Source organism: Anolis sagrei, chromosome 4 (genome assembly GCF_037176765.1).
Source record: "Anolis sagrei isolate rAnoSag1 chromosome 4, rAnoSag1.mat, whole genome shotgun sequence".
Taxonomy (NCBI): Eukaryota; Metazoa; Chordata; class Lepidosauria; order Squamata; family Dactyloidae; genus Anolis; species Anolis sagrei.
The window spans coordinates 29752110-29767222 of NC_090024.1; the positions used below are offsets into that span (position 1 = coordinate 29752110).

A 15113-nucleotide genomic window follows, 5' to 3' on the forward strand; every position below is an offset into this window, starting at 1 on the left:
GAAAGCTGACCAATCTGATCACCTTACAGAAATTTGTTTCTGGTGTTACTGCTTTTTTAAATAATATGTTTTGCAATGATGATGTATATTTAATTTTTTATGACAATGCACTGTTACCCACTGTCAAGATCCACACAAGAAAAGTTGGGAAAAATACTGTACATTAAATATTTATTAAACTAAATAAAGTGGTTCTTTGAATTCCATTTCAGTTTAAATATGTCAACTTTAGACAACAGAGAGACAATGCTTACTTGTAGTCCTCATTTGCTGCAGTGAAAATAAATGCTTCCATGGGATTCCAGCAAAGAGTATTTGTTCTCATGTCCAAAATAACCTAAGGAAATTTTAATTCAACAGAACATCAAGTTAAGGAAAATATATTACAGTTTTTAAAAATCCAGATATATAATGCAGGCACACACAGCAACAGTATGACTCTTAGAGAAGAATCTCAAAACCAACACTGTCCTGAAATGGTCACCCTCTATTAACTGTTAAAAGTGTTGGCAGCCACTATATTAACTTTGCTTTCCTGTTCTGTTTTGCTGTATTGAAATCTAGTGTGATCTTCTAAATCTAGTCTCACATTGGCCTGCATAAGCTCTACCTCCTTGAAAAGAGTAACTGTTTTTTCTATAATTATTTTCTTCTAATAATTGTAGGACACAACTTTTTCCCCCCTACTCTCCACCAACATCTTTTCTAAGGCTTTTTCTCTAAATAGGACTTGTCCTCCATGGGGCATGTACCCTAAATTTGACCTAGATTATTTTTTATCTGCCTCCAATGTCAGAGCTGCACGGATTTCCTGGCTACTATGATAGCTGTAATGCTGCTAGCTGCAAACACAGCTGAATCATGCCCTGCTTCTGCTAAAAATTGCAAGTCTTTCTGAATTCGTTCTATCATCTTGTGTAAGGATCTGAAATTGATGTCCTAAAAATTATTCTGTCCATAGCATGGCTGCTCTAGCAAACATAGATGCAGCAATGGTTGAATGTATGACTAAAGCCAAGCCTTCGTAAGCCTGTTTTAATGCTTCCTTTGGTCTATGCACATCCATATCCCTAAGGGCTATATATCCTCCTCTAGGGACTAATGCGAGAAAAATCAGTGCTGAAATTGGACTATCCCCTGGGGTGGGCTTTTGGATAATCCATATCCTTCTTTTTATAAGAGCTTTTGGCTGTACTCTTTCTGTTCAGTGGCACCTCCCTCTGCAAATTATGAACAATTTAATCATATCCAGAAGTGGGATTTCTACCTCTACTGAAGCTTTTGTTTTTTAAAAAACACAGATACCATTCTGATTCCAGCATCCTTCTGCTCACTTTCTAGTTAAATATCATTCTCATTGGCATGTAATCCTAAAATCTGAAGAACTCCTTAAAACATGTCTACGAGTCCATATCAAACAATCTGCTAGACATCTTATCTTTCCACATATCATTTTTCTGAAGCCTTTCTTTCACTGTTTATTCTGCCTCTTTCAAATCCTAGTAAGTCCCCCTCCCCATTTGAGTCCAACTCCATTGTTTAAAATGTTTAAATTGTTCATTACAACTGCTCCCTAAACTTTGTGACATTATTTTCTTCCCACTTTCTGTGGTTTCTTGGTGACATGTTTGCTCATCTTCTGTTTGCTTTGAGTTTGTTGCTTTGTGAATTGACTCCTCGGCTACTGTCATCTGTATTTATGAATGTACTGGTAACGGACTTCAATCTGTTTGCATTGAACAATTCACCATTAATTAAATTCATTCTGTTTGAATCAAGACTTTGAATCATATCCATTACATGTATTTTTAAAAAACAAATTATATGAATTGAGCTATTTAAATTTACTATAGTTTGGGTGTTAAAATATTACCCAAATCATAATATTGTTCACTGGTTCTTTAATTCCTAATTTAGAGCTACTCTAATTTCATCAATCTGATTAATGTGATTGAATTCATGAATCTCAATTTGTTGCTGTTGAATTCTCTAGAAAAAATAGCCTTTAAATAGTTTAAGAAGGAAGGTTGCCTTTTCATGCTGCTCCAGAACTCCATCACTTCCCTCTAGCATTGTTTCTTTTTTACTGTTTGCGTTGGTAATGTCAATCTATTTTTCATTTGCATGGAAGCCTCCTCTTGGTGTTCTGGTTGCTTAGGAACACAGCGCCATTTAGCTTTTTCCACCATTAAATCTGTAGCCCCTGGCCTTGACCAAGCAGGTTACTCAGATTTCTTTATTTTAAGCTTTGTTTGCATTTTCTTTATAATCTGTAAAGATGTTATGGTCCGATCTGTCTGGTTCTGTTTTTGTTGGTGTTTTTAGTTGTTTTGGGGGCTTTAATACAAAACTATCCAAATCACAGTCACTTGGTGAATTTTTTTTAAAATACAGCTTTTTTACTACCCTCAGAGACTCACTATTTTGTGGTCATCTAAGTTGGATAATTTAATTTGTTTTCCCAGACCAAAATTTGTTGGGAGCTGTTTGTTTCCTTGAACCTTGCATTGTGCTTTTTCTTTTCTATTGGAAAAGATGTGTGGATACCACCAGAGTCCTTACTGGATGTTTTCATTTTATTCTGTAAATTGTCCTTTTTATTTCCTAATCTTCTCCTGACTAATTAAAAGGTATTTGATCAAATGGAGAACACATATTGCTGGTTAGGCAGGAAATTGAAATCAATGTGAAGGGAGAAGCAGTCAACAGTTTAAGCAGAAAAGGACTTTGGACTCCTATATCGCCTGCAAACATATGCAAAACAAGCCACCAGTACATGGATTGAGACTCTGTGCCATTCAGAGAATGTGAGGTTCAAGTAAAACAGGAAGTATATCTTCTAAAGAACTCTTCCTTTCTGTGCTCAGGATATTATTCTACAAAGTTACAAAGTCTGGGATGTAAAAGATAAACTTTCTAATAAAAAGGAACACTTCTCACTCAATGGTGCTAATGCAGCTTCAATAATAATGTATAGCCTTTAGCCTCTAAAGTCCTAAAAGCTTCTGTACCAGCTTACCTGTCCAAACGTATCCCCCTATGAACCAGCTCGAGTGTTAAGATCTACCAGGGAGACCCTGCTCTCGGTCCCACCTCCTTCTTAGGCACGACCGATGGGGATGAGAGACAGGGCCTTCTCCATGGTGGCCACTCGGATATGGAACTCCCTCCCCAGAGTTATTAGATTGGCCTCCTCCCTCCTGGCTTTCAGGAAAAAAGTAAAGACCTGGCTGTGGAACTAGGCATTCAGGAAGTAGCATAACCACAGTGCAATATACATTTATGGAATCTACATAAACAAAGCAGCATGGACAACAATTGCAGAATTAGGTGCTATGTTTTAACAGTTTTAATTGTGTTTATATGTTTTATTTGATTTTAATGCTCAATGTGTTGCATTTGTATATTTTGTATTATTTATTTATTATTTATTATTATTATTTATTACTTGCACTTATTGACCGCCACTCTCAGCCCTAAGGCGACTCGTGGCGGTGAACAACAACATAGAAAAGACAGTGTACAGCAAATCACGACAGTACATACCAAACTACTACTACATAACATATACTAAAAATCCGCTTCGTCAGATCCTGGGGTCATAGTCAATTCATAGTCATAATTCATTCCAGTATCGTTCCAATGATACACTCAGTTGAAGGCCTGCTCGAAGAGCCATGTTTTAAGGCTCCTACGAAAGGCCATCAAGGAGGGCGCCTGTCTAACTTCAGCAGGGAGGGTGTTCCACAGCCGGGGGGCCACCACCGAGAAGGCCCGCTCTCTCGTCCCCGCCAGACGTGCCTGTGAGGCAGGCGGGACCGAGAGAAGGGCCTCCCCGGATGATCTCAAGGTCCTCGTGGGCTCGTAGGCCGAGATGCGGTCTGCAAGGTATTTTGGGCCGGAACAGTTTAGGGCTTTGTAGGATAACACCAGCACCTTAAATTGGGCCCGGTAGCAAATCGGCAGCCAGTGGAGCTGGGACAGCAGGGGAGTTGTATGCTCTCTGCGCCCTGCTCCTGTTAACAGCATGGCTGCCGCGCGTTGGACTAGCTGAAGCTTCCGGGCCGTCTTCAAGGGCAGCCCCACATAGAGAGCGTTGCAGTAGTCGAGGCGGGATGTGACCAAAGCGTGTACCACCGTGGCCAAGTCAGACTTCCCAAGATACAACAAGATATTGTAATGTGGCACTGAATTATTGAAAAATTGTAAGCCGCTCTGAGTCCCCTCGGGGTGAGATAGAGCAGGGTGGAAATATAGTAAATAAATGAATAAATTCAGTAATAATTCAATAATGATTTCCATCTGTCACCACTAATGACTAGTATTTACTGCAGTATCCTCAAAATAATGGAGATTTGGAAGATGTTTCTCTGATTTAGGATAGACCTATATACAGGACAGATATTGTAAAATATGCTAATTGTTTTAATGTAGGGCCTGGAACATACTGGCAGCAAAGTGTCTGGCTGCTCAGGAATTCTGTAACAGGAGTTGAAAAAAGCCAGATGGCATTGGAAAGAGGCTGCCTTGATCCTACTGCTGAAGGGATAAAACTGACAACTTACTCTTACTTGACAGAAGGCTGATTAGTTGAAAAGTATTATGCAGTCCATATGTTATATGATCCAAGCTGAAAGAGAACTTCAGCAAGACCAGTGACAGCTGGGAGGTATTGTAAGCCAAGGAGAAAAGCCTGTCACCCTCAGTCAGTGAATACTTTTCACCTTTACTGAACCTTGAAGAGCCCTCTAATTTCCCATTGTACATGACAACTATTTGAACACAATGATCTTGTACTACTATTTGGCAACAGCACCAATCACATCACTAACTAATGAAACAAAATGTTAATTGCACAGTATGATCTGGCTATTTTTATGCATTGCTAACAAAAAATTAATTTTTAAGAACCCTAAAAACTCTAGATTTTTGTTTTTTGTCTGCCTGCAGACAAGATTTTTCTGTAACCCTTGGATCTAAGCAGGAAATAATTCAGGACATTAATTACATAGATGCTTCATAGTGCATTTAATTATATATTTTTATATTTCATACTGTATCCAAAATATCTGTACTTATTAGAGTCTAGTGCATGCATGGGCAAACTTGGGCCCTTCAGGTGTTTTGGACTTCAACTTCCACAATTCCTAACAGCCAGTAGTAGGCTGTTAGAAATTGTGGGAGTTGGAGTCCAAAACACCTGGGGGTTCAAAGTTTGCCCACGCTTGCTCCTGTGTCTAGTATGCCATCAAAATTTGATGTGTACATTTAAAAAAAGGCTTGATGGAAGACAATGTCATTTCTCCTTCCTTTAGAAAATACTGAGAGATGAAACACAAAGGGCTTGGGGAGGGACGCCGCTGCTCCACCATCAGGCTGAGGCTGGCAAGTTTGCCAGCCTCAGCTAGACGGAGAGACACAAGCACCTTTTGCTGCATGATTCTAATGCGCCACTGAGTGTAATGCTCATCGCCATTTTGGCTAAACAATTAAGCCAAAAAAGATGTGCATTACATTTGGGTAACTATGGTACATCTCATCTCTGATATCACACTCTGATTCTTGGCATAATCTCAAACACAGTTCACATCCTATGTTATATATACCCTGTAGAAATCTAGAGTACTATGAACACGAAGAAACATTTTGAACAATATTCCACATATATTAAAAAAAAAGTATGTGTTTGTGCATGGATTCTCAAGTACACACATTTTTGCCCCCAAGCTTTTACAGAACATATATTACCTTTTTCAATGCAGTTGATTGCCTCATATCATACAGTACAATATTCCTGTCTGAAGCACAGCTTCCCAGAAGATACATCTGGAAAAAGAAAGTTGTATAAATATCATTATTTGGTAAACATCTGATGACCGAAACCACCAAGCAAAATTCCAGGTGCTAAATGAAATAATAAATAATGGGCACTGAATCTGTTTTAACCAACATCATATTTTTAACAGTCCAATTTTCAAAGATACGCAAATGCAAAATATCAGCTGTGTTCTTTAATCTTCTATTCCTTTTTTCCATTGAAGTAATGCTGAGGAATTAAATTCATTATTTTTCTTAGTTTCCAGGTTTTTGTAATCTGAGCATGAATGGCAAGCAATGACAGAGAAACATTTATTTTATTCCTTATAATATAATAATTTTATTTTTATACCCCATCAACCATCTCCCCTAGGGGACTCGGGGCAGCTTATAAGGGACACACCCAAGATTACAATTAAAACACAACATGTAAAACACTTTAACCAATTAAAACATCACTTTAACCAATTAAAACATCCATTGTGTACACTAGATACAATACATATACAAACCACATGTATTCCTTATGGTTAATAACTCCATCACAATGTACTTTCATGTTTTTTCTGACATATGACAACCATAAGGTGGTCCCTTTGTGGGATTTTCCTGGCAAGATTCAATCAGAGGAGATTTGCCTTTGTCTGAAGTTGAGTGACTGTGGCCTGCCCAAGATCACACATTGGGTTTCCATGGCTGAGTGGTGATTACAACACTGGCCTCCAGACTCGTAGCCTACCACACCGGCTCATGTACACAAAAATCATACTGCAAAATTATTTTAATGTATAAACAAATAAAGTTTCATAATTATTTTATTATTATAACATTAAAACATATTTTATTTCATAATACAAATTTCCTTTGAATTCACCTGCCAATAGTTTCCTCAATTTGTCTTTTCCAAGTTAGACTTTCCAACATCCCTTTTCTACGAACACCTTTTATATGACCATCATGTTGTTGGTACCAAAATATTTAATCACAACAGTTCTAATGGAACATACAAACAAATTATTACCTCAATTGGATTGAATTTAACACTGCTGATGCTATCAACTCCCCAGGTCAAAGAGCACAAAGGACTGGTTCTCTGTTCGTCCCAAATATCAACTTGATGGCCACATGTCGCAAAAACAGGATCCTTCCAGTGGTGGTCAATTCCAGTGTACACCGTCTTCAAAATGCAAATGAAAAACATTAACAATTTGTTTTCTACTAAGAGGTTTCTTTCTGTCACCACAAAGTCACATGCCAACAAACACACCAACTGAGCAGTCTGGGTGTGAAGGCAAAGAGTAAGGAAAAGGTCTAGGACAGCCTTATCTCTCCCAGATAATTCCAGAATTTGTCTGCCAGGATCCACAAGATGTCAGAGACATGAACAGTAACCTAAATGAGGAAGTCCCACCTCTGAAGTGATTCTTGACATCCCAACTGTCTGTTTTGATGGTATATCAAATATAAGATCCTCCCAGGAGTTTACAGAATAAGCCTCCTAAATACAATCCAAAAAGGGACTTTATTTCTCTTTACCTCCCACTATAAGTGTAAAAGTTTCCCCTTGACATTTAGTCCACTCGTGTCCGACTCTGGGGGGTTGTGCTCATCTCCATTTCTAAGCCGAAGAGCCGGCATTATCTGTAGACATCTCCCAAGGTCATGTGGGCGGCATGACTGCATGGAGCGCCGTCACCTTCCCGCTGAAGTGGTACTTATTAATCTACTCACATTCACATGTTTTTAAACTGCTAGGTTGGCAGAAGCTCCCCGGATTCAAACAAGTTCAGCAGCTCAGCTGTTTAACCGGCTGCACCACCAGGGGCTCATACCTCCCAATATAGGCCTTCATTAAATGTTACAGCTCTGCAAAGGACTATCTACTGGAGCAGATTTTTAACATGCTAAAGTGGGAAGAAAGGAGAGAGAGGCATTCACCAATGTGAGTGGGATCAGACAGCATCTATCAATGAATTGTGGCTATAAGTATTTTTTAAATAAAAAAGCAACCTTCATTCTACATAGTAGTCCCCTGACATTAAGTACAGTCATGTCTGACTCTGGGGTGTGATGCTCATCTCCATTTCTAAGCCGAAGAGCCAGCGTTTTCCGTAGACACCTCCAAGGTCATGTGGCCGGCATGACTGCATGGAGCGCCATTACCTTCCCGCCGGAGCGGTACCTATTGATCTACTCACATTTGCATGTTTTCGAACTGCTAGGTTGGCAGAAGCTAGGGCTGACAGCGGAAGCTCACGCCGCTCCCCGGAATCGAACCTGCGACCTTTCGATCAACAAGCTCAGCAGCTCAGTGCTTTAACCCACTGCGCCACCGGGGGCTCATTCTACATAAAGCATCTCAAAACCACAAAAACTGTAGGTAGAACCTGTATATGCTATTTTGCTAAATAAATTTGCAATTTTGTAAGTACCTAGATTGAAAAGATGCAGATACATAAGAAGAATATAGAGTGTAATACAGTTGAATGAACATCCTTTTAAAAGCTAGTCACTTTGTTGAAATCAATCTCCAAAATTGTAATTACAAAATAGGATACCCTTGTTTTGCCAAAGTAAACCCTTGGAGACATCAAAATATGAACTGTCAAATCTATCTGATTCAGATTTCAGACACCAGCTATGTAACTAACTAATATTAATAAAACACTCACAACCTAATAAGGTTAAATCAATAGGAAACTGACGTAAATATGATTCAGTGTAAGCAAATGCCAAGCGATATATGTTTGATTGCAAAAAGTCAATTTCAGTTATATATTGAAGTAACCTGAGCTGACAGCAAATGGCTAAGAAAGGAATGTTTTGTTTGTGGCCAGTAGCCTGATGCAATATCAGTCTAGTTTACATCTGCTGTAAAAAAAGGGCCCAATTTTATAATTTGGAATATGGTCATAATTTTAAAAAGGAATTTGAAAGATGCTGAAATGAAGTGGCTAAAATAACAGTGGTCATTCCCTACTCCTGATCTCTCTATAGGTGACCAGTACAAAAGTAATAAATACAGTAGAAACAAAACCCCAAGGAACATTAGCATTTTAGTAAGTGGGATCTGAACCCAATATGAGCTCTACCTAGAACAGCCCAGCAGGCTGTATTAGTTTTATTTTGATCCTTTGATTTCATCCAGTCAATTCTAAATAGGTTAACACTGGATTTAGCCCTGAAATTCTAAAGAATAGATGTAATTTAGACTAGCCTTAAAATTCATTTTGTAGTAGCCAATAGCTGTGGATAACTTAACCTAACAGTTTTTAGTACCTCTAGAAAGTTTTATTCCCAAGTTATATCACTTTTCTATTTATATTCACAAGTCCCATTATTTGCATCACTACCTGTTGGTCTCTTTTTATATTTAAGCAAATTACATCTAATTTTTCCTTACAGTTTTAAAGCTTGGAAGCAAAGCATAGAAAACAAACACTGCAAAACAGAAAATGAAAGATAGTAATGTGTCATGAAGTTATAGCATTCTTGCAAATGATTCAAAACTCTTTTTATGTAGATTTGGAACCAGCAGTTTACTCTCTTTATACTTCTTTAGATTGTCAACTGTATTAATAGTTTTATTACAACAGCAAACAGTAATTGTTACAAGTACCCTCTACTCCACCAACTATAGTCCAGGTTCAAAGACATTTTGTACTTCAGATCATATCCAAGTAATATAATACTTCTGTATCGTGTTAAATGGACGTAGGTTTTTTTTAAAGCAACACATAACATACCTTTCCAAGAATTGTGTTTATTGGTTCCTCTGCTTCCCCAGAAGCTGGTCCTTCCATTTTCCACTGCTTCACTGTTTTATCATCACCAACCTAATTATTGTGGAGGCAACAGATGAAAAGTTCACTTTCACAGCTAAAAAATAAACTACTCGATTATAAGGATCTTTATCTTGATATTTAAATATTGATAATAGACTTAAATCCAATTAAAATGTGTTTCCCCTGACATTAAGTCTAGTCGTGTCTGACTCTGGGGAGTGGTGCTCATCTCCATTTCTAAGCCAAAGAATCGGTGTTGTCTGTAGACACCTCCAAGGTCAAGTGGCCAACATGACTGCATGGAATGCCGTTACCTTCCCGCAGAAGCGGTGCCTATTGATCTACTCACATTTATGTTTTCAAATTGCTAGGTTGGCAGAAGCAGGCCTAACAGCAGGAGATCGCCCCACTCCCTGAATTCGAACTACCAACCTTTTGGTCAGCAAGTTCAGCAGCTCAGCAATTAAACCCGCTAAGCCACCAGGGGACTCTTAAATCCTCCTGGTGGCACAACGGTTCCAATTACTAGTCCCAATTAGTGTAGACTCAGTAAATCAGTGGGATTCAAATAAGTGTTGGTTTACTATTCAGCAACTGATTCAATGAGTTGCTAGTCCCTCAAGTTGGGACTAGCAACTGAATTTGAGCTACAACTATTGAGGAGTCTTCAAATTACTGCAATCCCTATTTTTCATAAAATGAGACCTATTTATTGTTCTATTTTGTGTTTAGGTAATCCTTGTATACCTTTTATGCAATTGAACTATGAAAACAAGTGCATTTCTGTGAGTAACAAAGTAGAAATTGAAGAAAATATACAATGATAAATGATGCTGACTATTTAGCTGTACCAGTGTCACAACATTCTCTTTGGCTGAAATAGTATACACTCTCACTAGAAATCATACAAATTCTCAAATGCCTATGCAAATGAATTTAACTGGGCAACACAATTATTTTTAAAATAGATTATTTTTATTAGTCTCACAAAATTCAGCAGTCATATTTACCAAAAAAGTAGAAGTAAATAATTTGTGAATAATTAAAAGAAGATAATACTTTGATTGTGCTTTTCCTGCATGGCAGGGGGTTGGACTAGATGGTCCACGTGGTCTCTCTGTTATTCTATGAGGGCTTACTGAACCTGTTTCAGAATCTCAAAGGAATGAAGCAGGCCCTTGCTGAGCAGGAGGCTCTCACAAGATTGGCAGATCTCTCAGCTTGCTCCATGCTTCCAGAAGGAAGAACAAGTATGAAAAACTAAAAATTCTTACTGTTCAAAAAATAAACTGCAATATTAAGTGCATCATAAAATAAAAATAATTAATTTTATTATTTAGATAAAATTTGCAATGGAAGGGATCAATAAAAAGCAAATTTGACAAGTATTCAAACATCTCTTCTTCATTCTATTACACTTACAGTGAAGAAAGAGGTACCACAAAAGCGGGTACACATTCCTCTCACAAAACCCTCATGTGCTTGTAATGTACGAATGCAGACACGGTTCATCAAGTTCCAGATTCTAACCTGTTGAAACAGACAATAAAATTGTTTTATTTAGTACTAATTCAGAATAAACATTTCTTGCAACAAACAGTTTAAAATATAGGCAACAGTAACATAATTCACCTTAGTATTTAAAAATGTAGTTTCTTTTACTGTGTCTAGCAACATACAGTAAGTAGGTACTACTCTTGCAAACTGGATTAAGACCTAGCAAATATATGAAAATGGAATTTATTTGCTGCTCAAGGATTAATCTGACAGAGCTTCATTTGGCTGTTTCATTTTTCAGAACTGGTACAGTATTATAATTTGAATTATGAACTTCTGCAATTCACGCGTCTTGGGGTGAAATTGGATGACTTCCCCAATAAGAAGCTTTGATACCCAGGATGAAAATAATTCCAATTAACAACTGATCACATGCACATCATTCTTATAGTACAATTCTATGTCTGCTCGAAGAGATGTTTCATTAGAATTCAATAGCACTTCCAAATAAGTAAGCATAATATCTATAGACATTTTCTATAGCTATAGGAGCAAAATCCACCCATTTATAGTTAACCAATCTCTATACTTCCTAAAGTCACAGTTTTGCTTTCTACACTTCTTCTCAAAATATTGTTTTGCAAAGGAAAAGATGCATCTATGGAGCAGCAAGAGTAACAGTTTTGGCAACCTTGAATCCAAGATGGCCTGCCTTCACTTTTAAATATCTTGGTCCAGCCCACCAAATCTAAGTATTAAAACTAAGACTGGAATCCAGGTGGTGCAATCTAATACTCTAATAGTCTACTATGCTAGCATACTCCACCTTCTCCACATTTGGATGATAGAAGGCAGGTGGCCACCAGATGAAGAAGCAGGAGGTGAGCTCTTCTTGGGGGGAGTCCTGATTCTTGGAGTGTGCTAGAAAGTTGAATGTTTGTTTGTCTCTTGTTGTTTAAAGGCTGGATGCTTGTTTATAAGCTGGTGCATTTGTTTTTAAGGCTTTAGGTTTTTTCTGGTGTCTGGTGTGCTAATATCTGTGCTTGAGCCCCTGAGTTTGAGGTGGTGTGTTTGAAGGGGGGGGGAGGTGAAGCTTGGGCCGTGTGTTTGAGGAACTGAGCTTGAGCTAGGCCACCTGCCCTTTCTGGAGGTGGAGCAAGTAGCAGAGGGCCAGTCATCTCACAAACACAGAGGAGTTAAATGTTTTGAGAGGAGGGACCAGAGTTCTATAATATGTCCTGCTTGGTAACCTACGTCACCAGGATGGGAGAGGTGTTATAGTCACGTGCAGGGGCTGTGGGATGTTTATCTTCTTACCAGAATACCTGGTGAGCTACATCTGCAGCAAGTACAAACAGCTTGCTTTAATGGATGAGAAGATCCATCAACTGGAGACCTGACTTGCTACATGTAAGGACATTAGGGAACTCAAGTTCTTCTTGGACACAGCCCAGCAACCATTCTAGATGCACCATGTATATTGGATGAATGTGTAGTGTATGGCTATGCGTATGTCATTTCAAATGTGGAGATCGCTGATGCCTGGAGGAATATCACTTAGAAGGAAGAGGAAGAGCACTATTCTGTGAATCTGGAGTTAATCAATTCAAAGTTTCCTATCCAGTAACACATTATGAGGAAGTAGAGCATGTTGTGGAGAATTACAGCTTCTTAGATACAACTGAGTATGCTGTCCTTGATGAATATCATGTAAAACAAGACCACATTGGAGAAGATGAGGGGATGTTGGACACATCTCACTGAACTGTTCTTGATTAATGCATGAGGAGAAGGCCAGTTTAGAGCTAGAATCCGGTCAAAACGGAAGAGGAACAGGAACAAAAGCAACAGAGTCAGGTCTTAGGAGACCTGTAGAGAACTTTACAGAAAAGTGACGCTGTCAGTCACCATAGGAGATGTGTGCTGGTATAGGGGACTCCCTCTTGAGAGGAATAGAAGCTGTGATTTGCAAACCTGACAGGATGTCTCAAGAAGTATGCTCTCTCCCTGGGGTAAAAATATACCATGTAACTGATCAGCCAATGAAACTCATTAAGCCCACTGACCACCACACTTTCCTGTTGGTTCATGCAGGAACCAAAAATACTGCAAGGCAGTCTTCAAAAGGTCAGAAAGGATTTTGAAGCTTTTAGAAGAAAGCTAAAACATCATTAATATACAGGTTGTATTTTCAGTTCTCCCAACTGCACGACGTGGCACAGCTCTATGATTCTAAGCAGTGGTCACAGGAGTAGGAAACTCCTAGTTCTTCATTAGCCTGCCTTCAGTGATGGGGAAGGGCACTCTTTGGAGTTAAAAACACTGTGAGAAATGGTTTGAGAATTTGCCTATCATGTTGGCACAGGAAATGTTCTAAAATGCACATGACAGAAAACTCTAAAAACCATAAAAAATGAGCCACTTTAAAATGGCAGCTGCTTCCTTCCATGCTTGTGACAACTGATTTTTTCATCTTTTCTTCATCAAGTCACACTCACACCCTCTTCCACAGCACTGGAACTACCAGTGTTGCCCATGACTCAACAGCTATAATTGGGTTGACAGCAGAGTGCAGTCCTGTTAACTTGTCTAGGTGCAGTCATGACTGAAATACAATAACATTTTGCTTTCATAACATTAGGCATCATCACTCATAGTATATAATGGTCTGATTCTTTCCACCAATTTTTAAACAATCATCCTTATACTTACTTCTCCATCACATGCTCCTGACAAAATGGTAGACAAGCTCTCTGGATGCTTAGCAATGCAATTGATGCCATCCCTATGGCCATCTAATGATGCAACAAAAGGCTTTGCAAATACACGATCCAATTTTGTGGCATTTAGAGCTCGTGTATATTCCCGTGCAACCTCAAATGGATGTAATGCAGGATCATAATTCCGGGGAACTATAGTAAGGAAAATAATAATGAGATGCAGAAAAGGAAAAAAAATATTGTTCTACAACTTTTCTTATATTTTCAAATAAGTCATTAATAATATGGAACAGTATGCTGTTCAAGCAGAACAGAATGAGATAGTTACTCTATAGTGAAATTCTATACTTGAATTTAAATTCTTAGTACTTCAATTATGCTGCAGAAAACCAGGCATGATACTCGGTATGGTGTCTCTTGGAATAAAGATGAAGACTGCAGGAAGATTTCAGACACAATCTGTTTACTGTTTCAGGTAATTTTTGGGTTTCATGTCCAGAATCACTGAGTTGTTGTAAGTTTTTCGGGCTGTATGGCCATGTTCCAGAAGCATTCTCTCCTGACATTTTGCTTGGATCTATGGCAGGCATCCTCATAAGTCGCTTCTGGTTGCTTCTGGGGTGAGAGAATCAGCCGTCTATGAAGACGTTGCCCAGGACACGCCCGGATCACAACCAGACACAGTGAAGACATCTGCCCTTGCGCTATGCTACTCTGCTGCTGAGTATGCATGCCCAGTGTGGAACACATCTCACCACGCTAAGACAGTGGATGTGGCTCTTAATGAGACATGCCACATTATCACTGGTGTCTGTGCCCTACACCACTGGAGAAATTACATTGTTTAGCCGGTATTGCACTACCTGACATCTGCTGGGAAGTAGCAACCAGTAGTGAAAAGACCAAGGCAGTGACATCTCCAGCTCATCCCCTGTTTGGGTATCAGTCAGCACGTCAACGACTTAAATCAAGAAATAGTTTTCTAAGATCTACAGAGACATTCGCTGGAACACCTCAGCAAGCAAGAGTCCAAAAGTGGCAGGCTCAAACCCAGAACCTCAACCAATGGCTGATACCAAATGAGAGACCCTGGGCACACAGAAGACTGAGCGACTTGGAAGGCGCTGAACAGACTGCGCTCTGGCACCAGGAGATGCAGAGCCAACCTTCAGAAATGGGGACACAAAGTGGAGTCCACAACATGCGAGTGTGGAGAAGGGCAAACTACAGACCACCTGCTGCAATACAACCTGAGCCCTGCCACATGCACAATGGAGGACCTTCTTGCAGCAAC

At 39.0% G+C, this 15113-nt stretch overlaps 1 protein-coding gene across 1 annotated transcript in view; it reads right to left on the reverse strand.

Annotated features, from left to right (window-relative positions):
• DCAF13 (DDB1 and CUL4 associated factor 13) overlaps positions 1 to 15113 on the reverse strand; it is a 31704-nt gene that overhangs the window by 14833 nt on the left and 1758 nt on the right. Inside the window, exons 2-7 of the mRNA XM_060775700.2 lie at positions 13812 to 14011; positions 11025 to 11132; positions 9564 to 9653; positions 6839 to 6994; positions 5749 to 5826; positions 255 to 337 (exon numbers count right to left, since the gene is read on the reverse strand). Of these exons, the coding sequence (XP_060631683.2) occupies positions 255 to 337; positions 5749 to 5826; positions 6839 to 6994; positions 9564 to 9653; positions 11025 to 11132; positions 13812 to 14011 (715 nt within the window). The remainder of the gene's footprint in view (positions 1 to 254; positions 338 to 5748; positions 5827 to 6838; positions 6995 to 9563; positions 9654 to 11024; positions 11133 to 13811; positions 14012 to 15113) is intronic.